The following is a 17,606-nucleotide window of genomic DNA, read 5'->3' on the forward strand; positions in this document are numbered from 1 at the left end:
CAGTGAGGGGGAAGGTGGGTCTGCTGCCACTCTGCCTGAGATCAGTGAGGGGGAAGGTGGGTCTGCTGCCACTCTGCCTGAGATCAGTGAGAGGGAAGTGGGGGTCTGCTGCCACTCTGTCTGAAATCAGTGAGGGGGGTTCCACTGCCACTCTGCCTGAGATCAATGAGGGGAAAGGGGGGTCCGCTGCCACTCTGCCTGAGATCAATGAGGGGAAAGGGGGGTCCGCTGCCCCTCTGCCTGAGATCAGTGAGGGGGAAGGGGGGGATCTGCTGCCACTCTGTGTGAGATCAGTGGGGGGAAAGGGGGGTCTGTTGCTACTCTGCCTGAGTAGGGGGGAGGGGGCCTACAGTCAGTCTGGGTGGCAGGGGAGTTGGGGGAGGTGAGATAATGTGTGTGGGCGTCAGGGGGAGGCATTATCCGGCCCAGGAGGGTTATGGCAGGGAAGCTTTATTCTATCATTTTTTTCTGTGCGTGCGCAGTTGGGGGCACCAATCGGAACTGCAGGATTTCAGGGGGGTTGAACCCCACCCATAGGCTTGTGCAGCGCGATTCGGAATCGCTGATATTATTTCAGGCAGAGTGCGTATGGAAGCGCCTGAGAATGGATCTGAAATACTCAGTTTCAAGTCCGCTCAGCACTTAGAATAAAAATGGTAAAATAGGGCCCAGTGTGTGCAGTTCTGGTCACCTTATAACAGAAAGGATATAATTGCATTAGAGAGGGCGCAGAGTAGATTTAGCACACTGCAAAATTGCAGCTCTGAGGAATGTTTGGAAAGGCTGGAGCTGTTCTCCTTGGAAAAGAGACTGAGGGGAGATTTCATTGAGATGTACAAAATGATTTGATAACTAGGCTTGTACTCGTTAGAGTTTAGAAGAATGAGGGGAGATCTCATTGAGACGTATAAGATGATGAATGGGATGGATAGGATAGAGGTAGAGAGACTCTTCCCGCTCAAAAAAGACAGTAGGACTAGGGGGCACAGCCTCAAGATAAAGGGGAGGCGGTTTAGAACGGAGTTGAGGAGGAACTTCTTCACTCAAAGGGTGGTGAATCTCTGGAATTCTCTGCCCGTTGAAGTGGTGGAGGCTGCCTCGCTAAATATTTTTAAGAAGCGGGTTGATGGGTTCTTGATAAGAGAGGGGATTAAGGGTTATGGGGAGAGGGCGGGAAAGTGGAACTGAGCCACGACAGATCAGCCATGATCTTATTGAATGGCGGGGCAGGCTCGAAGGGCTAGATGGCCTACTCCTGCTCCTATTTCTTATGTTCTTATGTATTAGCATATAGTGAAAAGTATTGGTTCTTGCATACTATACAGACAAAACTTACTGTTCATAGAGAAGGAAATGAGAGAGTGCAGAATGTAGTGTTACAGTCATAGCTAGGGTGTAGCGAAAGATCAGCTTAATGCAAGGGAAGTCCATTCAAAAGTCTGACAGCAGCACGGAAGAAGCTGTTCTTGAGTCGGTTGGTACGTGACCTCAGACTTTTGTACCCTTTTCCCAGGTGATGAGGGGCCTGGGAAGAGTGGAATGGAAGGGCCGGTTTACTTCCGCAGAGAGGTTAGTGAGTCGGGGAAATGAGTTCATCAGGAGGGTTGTGGGGCCTGGAACCACTGTCTGAAAGGGTTAATTTCACAGCAGTGCTGCAATGTTGCTTTGAACAATGAGCAGGAAAAAGACTAATATTGGGATACAATATAAAAGACTAATATCGGGAGTTTCTGAGATACCTCAGCGTGAATGCGGATGTTTTAACTTGAGGATGAATGAACTGTACTCCAAATCTGCAGGAATTTGAAAGTGTTCGCTTCCAATGGAGAGTATTCTTGTTACAGTCAATGTGGAGCGTTGAAAAACGTTGACTCCCTTTTTTCCAACTCTCCTTCATTTTGACAAAAGGGTTTCTGTAATTAGGAGATTTCATCTGCATTGGATGAACTTGTCTAGTTTCGCCACTTCCTGTCAATCTGTCTAGTCTTGTACTCAATCTAAATCTAAATGTCCTGAGAAAAATGTATGTTTTCTTTGTGTTTTAATAACAGAGTCGATTAGTGTTTTACAGTAGTTTGTATGCTTATTATTACACACGGGTAGGCTGAATAATATCCATTTATTATTAGGATTTATATACTATGAGTGTGAAATCTGGAGCTGTACAAGGGACATAGTACTGCCAGCAGCTCCTTTCAGTAACTCACGACATGCTTACGATACCTGACGGGGAGTAGAGCGATTGCGTTCGCGTCCACAGCCTGGGATGGCTGAAGCTCTTAATGCCAAAAATGGCGTAGATGTTGAAGGATTGTAATTGGTAATTGGAGGGATGTTGGCATTCTCCCAGTTAGATTTCAAATGGAGAGCGATTGCTATTGGGAGGAGACCTGACTTTATTCCATCATTAATAGCGTCTAGCAACTGGGTGAGTGCAAATCCCAGCCAGACTATGTGGCCCAGTTTGTCACACTTCAGTTCACCCTTAAACCAGGAGAATAAGTGACTGGGATTCAGCGTTATTTAATCTTTCGTTGCAATTGCCGTGCGTATAAACTATTTGAGAGATACCATTGTTTAAGACGGTGCGGTCAGATGAACTGTATTTAGTTCTGATTTTCTTTTCTATAACTCTTTGCCTCAAGACTCAATTATTTCCATGTCAGCAGACAAAGAGAACATACCTGTCCTCCTCCTCCTCCCTTCTGTTGTGACGGCTTATCAGTTTCCAGGCTTCAGCTTCCAATGTTAGCAGGGCCCAGAAATGGTTACTTATGACAACCTGTCGGTGCTATTTTTAAAAGCAAAATCAGAGTATTAATCTTGGTGCAGATGTAATTACATTTACAAGAACTACCTGAAGGTGTGGTACATCATAGACTTTTAGAGACTTTATCGAGGATCTTTATTATTGTTGTGTCGATGACTAAGTAGGAAGGAATGATGTTGCCTGTCCTGTAGCTTTCTCATTTGTGTGTGTGGAATGAGGGGGGTGGGGGGGGGGGGGAGGGTGCGGCACTGGTTGGGAGATGATGTCAGGTCCAAAGGCAAGCCCCTTTGGATGACTGTGGTAAGGACTGTATTGGAGAAGGCTGATGGCTTACTGTGAAACGTGGCGGGGAAGATGTTGGAAGATGGCTCAGGAGGAAAACAAGAACATGATTTTTGGTACCCACCGCGTGTTTGAATATTGTGCTGAGTGTGAGTGAGCTTTACCACAGATGATCATCCGGCTTTTGGAGGCTTTAAAACAAAATGATTGAAGTTAAACTCTTCAAATTCAAAGAGACTTGGGGATTCAGCTACCACAAACTGGTGCAGAGAATAATCAAGGCTGCGAACGGAGTGCTGGCCTTTATATCAAGAGGACTGGAATGTAAGGACACAGAAATAATCCTGCAGCCAAACCAAACCCTGCTTAGACCCCATTTGGAGCAGATCTGGGCACCACACTTTAGGAAAGATATATTGGCCTTGGAGGGAGTGCAGTGTAGGTTTACAAGAGTGATATCTGGGTTTCAGGGGTTTAATTCTAATTAATCCTGTTCTCTAGCATTAAGGTTCAGGGGGATCTGATCAAAGTATTCAAGATACTAACAGGAGATTCTAGAACTAGGGGACTTGCTCTAGAAATGAGGGCCAGACCATATAGGAGAGATGTTAGGAAACACTTTTACACACATAGTATAAGTGTAGAAATCGCTTCCACAGAAGGTTATCGATGCTAAATCAGTTGTTAATTTTAAGCAAAGGTCTTAAGGGATATGGGCCAAAGGCAGGTATGTGGAATTAGGCCACGGTTCAGCCATGATCTCACTGAATGGCAGAATGGACTTGGGCCGAATGGCCGAGTCCTGTTCCTATGTCCTAAATTGGAAAGTTAATTTCTTCTGGTTGATTGGCTTGTGAGAATGGATTACTCCCAGAGGAACTGATTTATCATATTTCATGTTAATTTAATTCAGTCTCCATTCCAAAGTTAATAAACTAGGCAAACCTTGTGCCAATGAGCGATTGAATGTTCCTGTGGCCAGTGACTGCTGGACATCGACCGGCAACACTTCGGAGTGGGAAATACTAGTAATAATTCCCGATCCCACCCGCACCTTTGAAAGTTGGACATGTTCTCTAAATTGCTGTGAATATCAGAATTAAAATTGTTTGAAATGTGCAGATGAAAAGTTTGGCTGAATGATTGAACCAGATGATTATTTCTCTGGTTCAAACAGCCTGGATTGCAAACAGATTGCCACACACCCACCATGTCTCACTGTCATAAAGCAAGCTCAAACAGCAGTGCAGTCAATCAGCAGGGAATGCTGACTGTGAACATTAACACGGTGGCACAGTGGTTAGCACTGCTGCCTCTCAGCACCAGGGACCTCAGTTCAATCTCTGGTTTGGGTCACTGTGTGGAGTCTGCACATTCTCCCTGTATCTGCGTGGGTTTCCTCTCATAGTCCAAATATGTGCAGGTTAGGTGATTTGGCCATGCTAATTTGACCCTAGGGTCAGGGAGATTAGCAGGGTAAATATGTAAAACATAGGAGCAGAATTCGGCCACTCGGTCCATCAAACCTGCTCCACCATTCAATCATGGGTGATATTTTTCTCATCTCCAATCTCCTGCCTTTTCCCCATAACTCCTGATTTCCTGATTAATCAAGAACCTATTTATCTCTGTCTTAAAGACACTCAATGACCTGGCCTCCACAGCCTTCTGTGGCAAACAGTTCCACAGATTCACCACTCTCTGGCTGAAGAAATTCCTCCTCATCTCTGTTTAAAGGATCATCCCTTTAGCCTGAGGTTGTGCCCTCTGGTTGTAGTTTTTCCTACTAGTGGAAACATCCTCTCCACGTCCACTCTATCCAGGCTTCACAGTATTCTCTAAGTTTCAATAAGAGCCCCCCTCATCCTTCTAAACTCCATTGAGTACAGACCCAGAGCCCTCAACCGTTCCTCATTCGACAAGCTCTTCATTCCAGGCATTCTTGTGAACTTCCTCCGGACCCTTTCCAAGGCCAGCACATCCTTCCTTAGATACAAGGCCCAAAACTGCTCACAATACACCAGATGGGGTCAGACCAGAAGCTTATTCAGCCTCAGAAGTACATCCCTGCTCTTGTATTCTAGCCCTTTCGACATGAATGCTAACATTGCATTTGCCTTCCTAACTGCCAACTGAAGCTGCACGTTAACCTTAAGAGAATCTTGAACAATGACTCCCAAATTCCTTTGTGTTTCTGATTTCCTAAGCATTTCCCCGTTTAGAAGTAGCCTATGCCTCTATTCCTGCTTTCAAAGTGCCGAACCTCACACTTTTCCACATTGTATTCCATCTGCCACTTCTTTGCCCACTCTCCTAACCTGCTTCTGCAGCCCCCCTTCTTCCTCAATACTACCTGTCCCTCTACATATCTTTATATCATCTACAAACTTAGTAACAATGCCTTCAGTTCCTTCTTCCAAACTGTTGACGGATATTGTGAAAGGTTGTAGTCCCAGCAGTGACCCCTGAGGTATACCACTAGACACCAGCTATCATCCTGAAAAAGGCCCCTTTATCCCCACTCTCTGCTTTCTGCTAGTCAGCCAATCCTCTATCCATGCCGGGATCTTATTATGGACACAACTTATTTAACAGTCTCGTATGCGGCACCTTGTCAAAGGCCTTCTGGAAATCTAAATAAATCAGGTCCACTGGTTTTCCTTTATCTAACTTCCTTGTTACCTCCTCAAATAACTCTCAACAGATTTGTCAGACGTGACCTCCCCTTGACAAAGCCGTGCTGACTCAGTCCTACTTTATCATGCACTTCCAAGTACCCCGCGTGATCTCATTTTTAATAATGGACTCTAAAATCTTGCCAATGACCGAAGTCAGGCTAACTGGCCTATAATTTCTTATGCCTCCCTCTCTTAAACAGCAGTGTTACATTAGCTACTTTCCTGTCCAGTCTAGCTGCAGATTGAAGTCTCCCGGGATTATTCCAGTCTAGCTGCAAATTGAAGTCTCCCGGGATTATTCCAGTCTAGCTGCAGATTGAAGTCTCCCGGGATTATTCCAGTCTAGCTGCAGATTGAAGTCTCCCAGGATTATTCCAGTCCCTACCTTGCAACTCAGCCAACGTTGTCTACCTGATACGCTGAGGAAAGGATGTCCCGAGGCATGGTATCTTGGGGATATCATGCAGACATTCTGACAGCAGATGAACGAACACCGCTCGACAATCACCAGGCAAGATGTTCCCTTCCTGTTGTGGAACACTTCAGCGGTCACAGGCATTCTGCCCCTGATCTTCGGGTAAGCGTTCTCCAAGGGGCCTTCATGACACACGACAGCGCGGAGTTGCTGAGCAGAGACTGATAGCCAAGTTCCGCACACATGAGGACGGTCTCAACAGGGATCTTGGGTTCACGTCACACTATCTGTAACCCCCATGACTTGCCTGGACTTGCAAAATCTCACTAATTGTCCTGTTTGGAAACAATACACATCTCTTCAACATGTGTTTAATACTCTCTCCATTCACATTGTCTTTAAGAATTGAATAGCTGTAAAGACTCACATTCCAATCTCGTATTCTGTAAACTGAGTGAGTCTTTATATACGGTGTTTGTGATCAGAACACTCACTCACCTGATGAAGGAGGAGCGCTTGGAAAGCTCATGGCGTTTACTACCGAATAAACCTGTCGGATTTTAACCTGCTGTGAGACTGCTCACAAAGGGGCGGGGCCGGAGCTGGGGGCGGTGCCGGGGCTGTTTCCGCCGAGGATTTGCCCTTTGGCCTGGAAGGGGTAGCGCTGCAGACCGGAAGTGGATGCGCTAAGATTTTTGGCGCGCGGCAAGAAAAGAAAATTTGTGGAAAAAGATCGGGACCGCGGTTACCATAGAGACACCGGGACGGACTGAGAGTCACTCCCAGAGAGAACAATGCAGCCCAGCATAGAGTGAGTGAGAGAGAGAGAGGGCAGTGCAGATCAGAATAGAGAGAGAGAGAGAGGGCAATGCAGCCCAGCATAGAGTGAGTGAGTGAGGGAGAGAGAGAGGGCAGTGCAGATCAGAATAGAGAGAGAGAGAGAGGGCAATGCAGTCCAGCATAGAGTGAGTGAGGGAGAGAGAGAGGGCAATGCAGCCCAGCATAGAGTGAGTGAGGGAGAGAGAGGGCAGTGCAGATCAGAATAGAGAGAGAGAGAGAGGGCAATGCAGTCCAGCATAGAGTGAGTGAGGGAGAGAGAGGGCAGTGCAGATCAGAATAGAGAGAGAGAGAGAGGGCAATGCAGCCCAGCATAGAGTGAGTGAGTGAGGGAGAGAGAGAGGGCAGTGCAGATCAGAATAGAGAGAGAGAGAGAGGGCAATGCAGTCCAGCATAGAGTGAGTGAGGGAGAGAGAGAGGGCAATGCAGCCCAGCATAGAGTGAGTGAGGGAGAGAGAGGGCAGTGCAGATCAGAATAGAGAGAGAGAGCAGTGCAGATCAGAATAGAGTGAGTGAGGGAGAGAGAGAGGGCAATGCAGCCCAGCATAGAGTGAGTGAGGGAGAGAGAGGGCAGTGCAGATCAGAATAGAGAGAGAGAGAGAGGGCAATGCAGTCCAGCATAGAGTGAGTGAGGGAGAGAGAGAGGGCAATGCAGCCCAGCATAGAGTGAGTGAGGGAGAGAGAGGGCAGTGCAGATCAGAATAGAGAGAGAGAGAGAGGGCAATGCAGCCCAGCATAGAGTGAGTGAGGGAGAGAGAGGGCAGTGCAGATCAGAATAGAGAGAGGGCAGTGCAGATCAGAATAGAGAGAGAGAGAGGGCAATGCAGCCCAGCATAGGTAATAAGCCGTGGATAACGAAGGAGGTGAAGGAAAGTGTTAAACTAAAAGCGGAATTTAGAGTAGCTAAGAGTAGTGGGCGAGATGAGGATTGGGAGAGGTTTAAATGTCAACAAAGATTGACAAAGAAGTTGATAAAGAAGGGTAGGAGAAACTATGAAGCTGGGCTAGCACTTAATATAAAAAAGGATAGCAAGAGTTTTTATAAATATATAAAAAGGAAGAGGCTGGCTAGGGTGAATGTTGGCCCTTTAGAGGATGAGAAAGGGGACCTGGTGGTAGGGGATGGGGATATGGCTAAGATATTGAATAACTTTTTTGTTTCTGTCTTCACGGAGGAGGACGTGAATAATTTGCCGGGTGTTAGCGATGGAAAGGTGGTAGGACTGGAGGGTCTTAATGACATTACTGTTACTAGAGAGGCGGTGCTCGACAGACTGGAGGGGCTGATTGTGGACAAGTCCCCAGGACCGGATGGAATGCATCCGAGGGTTCTGAAAGAAATGGCGGAGGTGATAGTGGATGCCTTGGTGGTTATTTTCCAGACGTCGCTGGATTCCGGGGAAGTGCCGGATGATTGGAAAACGGCTAATGTTACGCCGTTGTTTAAGAAGGGTGCCAGGCAAAAGGCGGGGAATTATAGGCCGGTTAGTTTAACATCTGTGGTAGGTAAAATGTTAGAATCTGTCATTAAGGAGGAAATTGTGAGGCATCTTGAAGGGAATTGCTTGATAGAGCAGACGCAGCACGGTTTCATTAAAGGGAAGTCGTGTCTGACAAATTTACTGGAGTTCTATGAGGATGTGTCTAGGGCGGTGGATAGAGGAGAGCCGGTGGATGTGGTCTTTCTAGATTTTCAGAAGGCATTTGACAAAGTACCTCACAAGAGGTTATTGCAGAAGGTCGAGGGACATGGAGTTGGGGGTAGGGTGTTAGCGTGGATAGAGGATTGGTTGTCAAATAGGAGGCAGAGAGTGGGGGTCAACGGGTGCTATTCGGATTGGCGGTTGGTGACTAGTGGAGTGCCCCAGGGGTCGGTGCTGGGGCCTCAGCTATTTACCATTTATATAGATGATCTGGAGGAGGGAACCGAGTGTAGGGTGTCGAAATTTGCTAATGACACCAAGATTGGGGGAACGGCAAATTGTGCGGAGGGTGTGGAGAGTCTGCAGAAGGATCTAGATAGGCTGGGCGAATGGGCCAGGAAATGGCAAATGGAATTTAATGTTGGCAAGTGTGAGGTGGTCCACTTTGGTAGGAAGAATGGTAGGAAGGACTATTACTTACGGGGCGAAAAACTGCAGCAGGCGACGGTGCAGAGGGACCTCGGGGTCCTTGTGCATGAGTCGCAAAAACCCAGCTTGCAGGTGCAGCAGGTGGTCAGGAAGGCAAATGGGATGCTGGCCTTCATAGCAAGGGGGATTGAATATAAAAGTAGGGAGGTCTTGCTGCAGCTGTATAGGGCATTGGTGAGGCCGCAGCTGGAGTACTATGTGCAGTTTTGGGCACCGCACCTGCGCAAAGATATTTTGGCCTTGGAGGGAGTGCAGAGGAGGTTTACTAGGCTGATACCGGAGTTGAGGGGGTTGAGCTATGAGGAGAGGCTGAATAAACTGGGCTTGTACTCGTTAGAGTTTAGAAGAATGAGGGGAGATCTCATTGAGACGTATAAGATGATGAATGGGATGGATAGGATAGAGGTGGAGAGACTCTTCCCGCTCAAAAAAGACAGTAGGACTAGGGGGCACAGCCTCAAGATAAAAGGGGGGCAGTTTAGAACGGAGTTGAGGAGGAACTTCTTCACTCAAAGGGTGGTGAATCTCTGGAATTCTCTGCCCGTTGAAGTGGTGGAGGCTGCCTCGCTAAATATTTTTAAGACGCGGGTTGATGGGTTTTTGATAAGAGAGGGGATTAAGGGTTATGGGGAGAAAGTGGGAAAGTGGAACTGAGCAGCGGCAGATCAGCCATTATCTTATTGAATGGCAGGGTAGGCTCGAGGGGCTAGATGGCCTACTTCTGCTCCTATTTCTTATGTTCAAAGAGTGAGAGAGAGAGAGAAGTGCAGATCAGAGTAGAGAGAGAGAGAGGGCAATGGAGCCCAGCATAGAGTGAGAGAGAGAGCAGTGCAGATCAGAATAGAGAGAGAGAGGGCAATGCAGCCCAGCACAGAGTGAGTGAGAGAGAGAGAGCAGTGCAGATCAGAATAGAGAGAGAGGGGGCAATGCAGATCAGAATAGAGAGAGAGAGAGAGAGAGGGCAATGCAGCCCAGCACAGAGTGAGGGGGAGAGAGAGCAATGCAGCCCAGCATAGTGAGGGAGAGAGAGAGAGCAGTGCAGATCAGAATAGAGAGAGAGAGGGCAATGCAGCCCAGCGTAGAGTGAGTGACACAGAGAGCGCAATGCAGCCCAGCGTAGAGTGAGTGAGAGTGAGAAAGAGAGCAATGCAGCCCAGCATAGAGTGAGTGACACAGAGAGCGCAATGCAGCCAAGCGTAGAGTGAGTGGAGCAAGCGAGCCTGGGGCGGCACATGGTGCACAGTGTGGGGGAAGGGGGTGTGTACAGGAGGGACTTGGGGAGGGGAGGAAGTGGAGGAGAGGGTGTGAGGACAAGAGGGGTTGCGTACAGGATGTGGGGACGTGGTGAGGATGGATGGGGAGGGGAGGGGGTGTGAAGACCAGAGGGGCGTTGATTACAGGAGGGAGTTAGAAATTGGGTTGTCTTGAGCCAGACTGCCCTCTTTCCTCCCACAGGTCATTCTTTCAACCGCTGAAAGGAAGCAAGGCAAAGGTCAGGAAAGAAGAGAATGAAGAGTCTGAAATCTCCAGGCAGATTCCACCCAGAATGTGAGTATTTGGATGGGCTGAACATTCTTGGGATGGGAGTGACTGATATGGATCAGGAGCATGTGTACACAAATAAATCCCCATGCGAATGCATTTGGTGTGTGCACATGTATGTACACGTCTAGCTGTATCACTGTCCTTGTGTGTCTATTTTGACACGAAGACCAAATTCGACCGAGGGTGGCATCATGGAGCCCTAGCAAACTGGAGGCAATGGGTATCAGAGGAAAAACTCTCTGCTGGTTGGAGTCATAAATGGTACAAAGGAAGATGGTTGTGGAGGGTCAGTCATCTCAACTCCAGGACATCGCTGCAGGAGTCCCTCAGCTTGGTGTCCTGGGCCCAACAATCTTCAGCTGCTTCATCAATGATCTTCCCTCCGTCATGTCAGAAGTGAGGATGTTCGCCGATGATTGCACAGTGTTCAGCACTGTTTTCGATACGTCAAATACTGAAGCAGTCCGTGTGCAAATGCAGCAAGATCTGGACAATATCCAGGCTTGGACTGACAAGTGGCAAATTATATTCGTGCCACACAAATTCCAGGCAATAACCATCACAATGAGGCACTCTAACCACTTCCCCAAGACATTCAGTGGTGTAACCATCACTGAATCCCCCTCTGTCGACATCCTGAGGGTTACCATTGACCAGAAACTCAACTGGATTCACCACATAAACACAGTGGCTCCAAGAGCAGGTCAGAGGCTGGCAATCCTGCAGAGAGTAACTCACTTCCTAATTCTCACCAAAGCCTGTCCACCATCGACAAGAACACAAGTCAGGAGGGTGATGGAATACTCCCGACTTGCCTGGATGAGTGCGGCTCCAACAACACTCGAGAAGCTCAACACCACCCAGGACAAAACAGCCTGCTTGATTGGCACATCTGCAAACATTCACTCTGTCCATCACCGATGCACAGAGGCGGCCGTGTGTACCATCTACAAGATGCACTGCAGCAAAGATCTTTAGACAGCACCTTCCAAATGCATGACCATTTCCATTTAGAAGGGCAAGGGCAGCAGACACATGGGGAACACCACCACTTGCAAGTTCCCCTCCGAGCCATTCACCATCCTGATTTGGAAATATATCGCCATTCCTTCACTGTCACTGGGGTCAAAATCCTGGAATTCCCTCCCTAATGGCATTGTGGGTCAACCCACAGCACTTGGACTGCAGCGATTCAAGAAGGCAGCTCACCACCACCTTCTCAAGGGGCAAATAAATGCTGGCCGGCCAGCGACATCCATGTCTCAGGTGTATTTGTGTGTGCAAGTGTTTGATGGGGACAAGCATAGACAGAGCTTTACTCTAAATCTAACCCTGTGCTGTACCTGTCCTGGGAGTGTTTGATGAGGGACAGTGTAGATGGAGCTTTATTCTGTATTTAACCCCATACTATACCTGTCTTGGGAGTGTTTGATGTGTTGAAGGGGCAGTGCTCCGAAAGCTTGTGGCTTGTGCTACCATATAAACCTGTTGGACTTCTTACTATGTTTACCCCAGTCCAACATCCGCATCTCCACATCAGTGTTTGATTGGACAGTGTAGAGGGAGCTTTACTCTGTATCTAACCCCATGCTGTGCCTGTCCTGGGGCTGTTTGATTGTAAAAAGTCTGACAACATCAGGTTTAAGTCCAACCGATTTATTTGATAGTACACTCACTAGCTTTTGGGGTTAGTCCCTTCGTCAGATGAATGGAGAGTTCTGGCCTCAGACAGAGCATATAAAGCACAGAGAGTTTACAGATTACTGATTAGAATGCGAATCTTAACACCTAACCTGCTATTCAAGTCTTAAAGTGGCTGACAATGTGAGTGGAAGGAGCACTGATCACAGGTTAAAGAGATGTGCATTGTCTCCAGACAGTACAGTAAGTGAGGTTTTGCAAACCCAGGCAAGTCACGGGGGTTACAGATAGTGCGACATAAACCCAAGATCCTTGTTGAGACCGTCCTCATGTGTGCGGAACTTGGCTATCAGTCTCTGTTCAGCGACTCTGCGCTGTCGTGTGTCGTGAAGGCCGCCTTGGAGAACGCTTACCCAAAGGTTAGAGGCTGAATGCCCGTGACCACGGAAGTGTTCGCCAACAGGAAGGGAACAGTCCTGCCTGGTGATTGTCGAGCAATGTTCATTCATCCGTTGTCGTAGCGTCTGCATGGTTTCCCCAATGTCCCATGCTTCGGGACATCCTTTCTTGCAACATATCAGGTAGACAACGTTGGAGACATCATCACACGTGAGAACACCATCCACCAGGTACACGGTAAATACTCTTGCAACTCGGCCAACATTGTAGAGTGGGGACAGTGTAGAGGGAGCTTTACTCTATATCTAACCCTGTGCTGTAACTGGACATCGGCTGGTCACATCTGGGGAGTGACCAGCTGATGCCCTTAAGGACAGTCTGTCTTTTCCTTATTACCAGCCCACTCTGGCTCTGATGTTTTGTGTTTGTGTCACTTTTTCCATTCCAATCCTCAGAACTCCCAAGTCCCCACTGAAGCCAAAGAATATCAGCGTAAAGATTGAGGAGGAACCTGCTGTCAAACGATCCGCAAAAAAGAGCCACCACGTGTTGGAGAGCAGTGATGAAGAAGGAGGGAGGGAAAACGAGGAGACGGAGGAAGAGGCTATGGAGATGAGAGACGTATCCTGTATGCCAGAGACAAAATCAACAGCACCTGGAGAGGTGAGTTGATATTCTCCTTCTGTCATTCAATCTGTCACCAGTCAGTCGTCATTGTGTCCAGGACCATGTGGGAAACATTCGGATGTTTATAAGTTCATTCTCCAGCTGGAGGGGGCTGGGGGAGTCGGGGGGGGCGGGGGGGGGGGGGAATGGGGTTTGGGTGCACAGTTTATCAAGGGGACAGGCTGAGTGGTATGTGAGAGTTGGGGGGACACGCTGGTGGGGGAGAATTGGATTATCGGGTGCGGGAGTGAGATGGACTGTTCTGGGGGTGGGGGGGTTGATTTTTTTTGCAGCAAGCATGTGGGGAGACAGTTTGTCGAGGAATGGCTAGCTACAGGATCCCATTTGTGCAAAGTCCATTCGGCCCGTCACATCTGCACCAATGCCCTGGCATTTTAGCCAGGTCCCTGGCACTGTCAGACAGCTGATGGTTTGCCGGCAGGGGGTGGGGTGGGGATGTGTCACCAGGGTTGGGATGATGGGAAAGATGGCTGTGTATGTTTCACAATCCGTTGATGGCTTTCCTGTCTCATGCCAAGTTTGTGTTTTCAGTCACCTGGCGTAGTTTCTCCATCTCCAGTTCTGTCTGTGTCCAGCCAGACATCTCCGAACGCAGTGCCCGTGGAAGGAAGCCCCTCATTGTCTGATTCTGGTCTTGAGAGTCCAGCTGGGATCCCCAAGCGGCGAACAGGTAATGTCTCCTGACCAGGAGCTCTACTACTTATTGCTGTCTGTGGGTCTGCTTCCCATGTGTGATCCTAACGGCGTGCGTCTCTACCACTTGACAGCACGGAAACAGCTCCCCAAACGCAAGCTGCAGACCACCGTGCAGGTGAACACAGGCGCTGGGAATCCAAGTGAGCACATTGCAGATGACAGTGGAGAGAGCTCAGCCAAACATACAAAGCTGAAAGGTAATATGTGGGCTGAAGTGGGCTAGGTGTTGAGCAAAGGTCTGAATGCCCCACACCATCACCAATTGTCACCAACGCACTTGGCGTGAATGTTTACCAGGCTGTCTGCTGGTCAAAGGTTAGCTCTGTATCTACTCAAATTTAGAAGGGTAAGAGGTGATTTTTTTCAAAACCTTTATGACCCGAGAAGACTCCACAGGCTCTTTCTTGTGGGTGAACTTGGGACATCCCTCGGTCTGGGGGCTATATGTGGTCCATCTGGGTTTTGAGGACATACAAGACACTTTGTTGACCGTTGCCCAGGCATTGGTTTGCCACAGTCGAAGAACAAAAAGGTTCAACACAGGAACAGGTCCTTTGGCCCTCCAAGTCTGTTTCGATCATGCTGCCTTAACTAAACTGAAAAAACCTCCTGCTCTTACTCAGACCGTATCCCTCTATTCCCTCTCTATTCATGTACCCGTCCAGATGCCTCTTAAATGTTGCAAATGTGCCTGCTTCCACCACCACCTCTGGCCGCGCATCCCAGGCACCCACTACTCTCTGCGTGAAAAACTTCCCCTGCATGTCTCCCTTAAACTTTCCCCTGTCACTTTGAACCTGTGCCCCCTTATAATTGGAACTTCCGCCCTGGGAAAAAGCCTCCGTCTATGTCTTTTTGTAGACCTCTATCTGGTCCCCCTTCAGCCTCCGTCTTTCCAGTGAAAACAATCCTAGTTTATTCCGCCTGTTCTGATAGCCAACACCGCCGAGACCAGGCAGCATCCTGGTGAGTCTTTGCACTCTCTTCAAAGCTTCCACACCATAGAATTAAAGAATCCCTACAGTGTAGAAAGAGGCCATTCAGCCCATTGAGTCTGCACTGACCACAATCACACCCAGGCCCTAGTTCCCCCTTATACAAAGAGAGAATTTAGCATGGCCAATCCACCTAACACACACGTCTTTGGACTGTGGGAGGAAACCGGAGCACCCAGAGGAAACCCACGCAGACACAGGGAGAATGTGCAAGCTTCACACAGACGGTGACACAAGCTGGGAATCAAACCCAGGTCCCTGGCGCTGTGAGGGAGCAGTGCGAGCAAATGTGAATCCATGTCCTTCTGGTAGTGTGGTGACCAGAACTGCACGCAATTTCCAAAGGCGGCCTAACCAAGGTTTTATATAGCTGCAACATGATTTCCCAACTTTTGTACTCAATGCCCCAACTGATGACAGTAAGCGTGCCATGTGTCTTCTTAATGCCTTGGCCACTTGTGTTGCCACTTTTAGGGAACTGTGGACCTGGAAGCCCAGATCCCTCTGTATGTTAATGTTCCTAAGGTTCTGCCACTTACAGTAGAATTCTGAATTTGACCCTCCAAAATGCATCATCTCCCTTTTGTCCGGATTAAACTCCAAATGCCACTTCTGTGCCCAAGTCTCCAATCTACATATATCCTGTTGTATCCTTTGACAATCCCCAGCACTATTGGCAACTCCATCAATCTTTGTGTCATCCACAAACTTACTGATCAGACCAACCACATTTTCCTCCAGATTACTTATATATACTACAAATAACAGAGGTCCCAGCACTGATCCCTGCGGAACACCACTAGCTACAGATCTTCATTCTGAAAACACCCTCACCACTACTATGTTTTTGAGAATATTACATGTGCAGTGGACAATGGAAACCTGTGGATTTCCAGAAAGCATTTGACAAGCTGCCGCACCAAAGACTGTTACATAAGATAAAGATGTACAGTGGCATGGGTAATATATTAGCATGGATAGAGGATTGGTTAACTAACAGAAAGCAAAGAGTGTGGGTAAGTGGGTGTTTTTCTGGTTGGCGATCATAGACTCATAGATGTGCCATAGAGGGATCAGTGTTGGGACCATAATTGTTTATGATTTACATAGATGATATGGAGTTGGGGACCAAGTATAGTGTGTCAAAATTTGCAGATGACACTAAGATGAGTGGCAGAGCCAAGTGTGCAGAGGATGCTGAAAGTCTGCAAAGGGACATAGATATTCTAAGTGAGTGGGCGAGGGACTGGCAGATGGAGTACAATGTTGGTAAATGTGAGGTCATCCATTTTGGTAGGAGTAACAGCTAAATGGACTATTATTTAAATGGTAAAAAATTGCAATGTGCTGCTGAGCAGAGGGACCTGGGTGTCCTTGTGCAGGAATCTCAAGGAGTTGGTTTGCAGGTACAGCAGGTAATTAAGAAAGCAAACGGAATTTTATCCTTCATTGCCAGAGGGATGGAGTTTAAAAACAGTGAGGTTATGTTGCTGCTGTATAAGGTGCTGGTGAGGCTGCACCTGGAGTACTGTGTACAGTTTTGGTCTCCTTAGTTGAGAAAGGATATACTGGCACTGGAGGGGGTGCAGAGGAGATTCACTAGGTTGATTCCGGAGTTGAGAGGGTTGGCTTACGAGGAGGGACTGAGTCGACTGGGCTATAATCATTGGAATTCAGAAGAATGAGGGGACATCTTTAGAAACACATAAGATTATGAAGGGAATAGATAAGATAGAAGCAGAGAAGTTGTTTCTGCTGGCGTGTGAAACTAGAACTAGGGGGCATGGCCTCAAAATAAGGAAGAGCAGAGTTCGGACTGAGTTCAGGAGGAACTTCTTCACATACAGGGTTGTGAATCTGTGGAATTCTCTACCCACTGAAGCAGTTGAGGCTACCTCATTGAATATTTTTAAGGCGAGGATGGATAAATTTTTGAACAGTAAAGGAATTCAGGGTTATGGTGAGCAGGCAGGTAAATGGAGCTGAGTCCACAAAAAGATCAGCCATGATCTTATTGAATGGCAGAGCAGGCTATTTTCTTTGTCACCTCTTCACAAAACTCAATCAAGTTGGTGAGACATGATCTTCCCCGTCCAAAACCATGCTGCCTGTCACTAACTTGTCCACTTTCTTCCAAATGTGCACATATCTTGACCCTCAGTATCTTCTCCAAAAGCTTCCCCACCACTGATGTCAGGCTCACCAGCCTACAATTTCCTGGATTATTCCTGCTTCCTCTGTTAAACAAGGGAACAACGTTGGCTACTCTCCAGTCCTCTGGAACCTTGCCTGTGGTCAAAGAGGATATGAAGGTATCTGTAAAGGGCCCAGCTATTTCTTCCTTTGCATCCTGTAATCGATCCCATCCGAACCCAGGGACTTGTCTACCTTAATGCAATTTAAGATACCTGAGGCTTTCTCCTTCGATATATTGACATTCTTTAGAGCGTCATACACCCATCCCTGACCTTAACACCTTAACCAAGGTCCTTCTCCTTGGTAAATACCAATACAAAGTACACATTAAGG

The 17,606-nt window shown here is 47.8% G+C and overlaps 1 protein-coding gene across 1 annotated transcript in view; it reads right to left on the minus strand.

Moving 5' to 3' along the window:
- LOC145339717 (uncharacterized) overlaps positions 1 to 6,354 on the minus strand; it is a 30,781-nt gene extending 24,427 nt beyond the window's left edge. Inside the window, exons 1-2 of the mRNA XM_080184237.1 lie at positions 6,116 to 6,354; positions 2,685 to 2,791 (exon numbers count right to left, since the gene is read on the minus strand). Of these exons, the coding sequence (XP_080040363.1) occupies positions 2,685 to 2,791; positions 6,116 to 6,289 (281 nt within the window). The 5' untranslated portion in view covers positions 6,290 to 6,354. The remainder of the gene's footprint in view (positions 1 to 2,684; positions 2,792 to 6,115) is intronic.
- Between the last annotated feature and the right edge of the window lie 11,252 nt (positions 6,355 to 17,606).

Source organism: Carcharhinus amblyrhynchos, unplaced genomic scaffold, assembly GCF_965287045.1.
Source record: "Carcharhinus amblyrhynchos unplaced genomic scaffold, sCarAmb.v2.hapA scaffold_628, whole genome shotgun sequence".
NCBI classification, from domain to species: domain Eukaryota; kingdom Metazoa; phylum Chordata; class Chondrichthyes; order Carcharhiniformes; family Carcharhinidae; genus Carcharhinus; species Carcharhinus amblyrhynchos.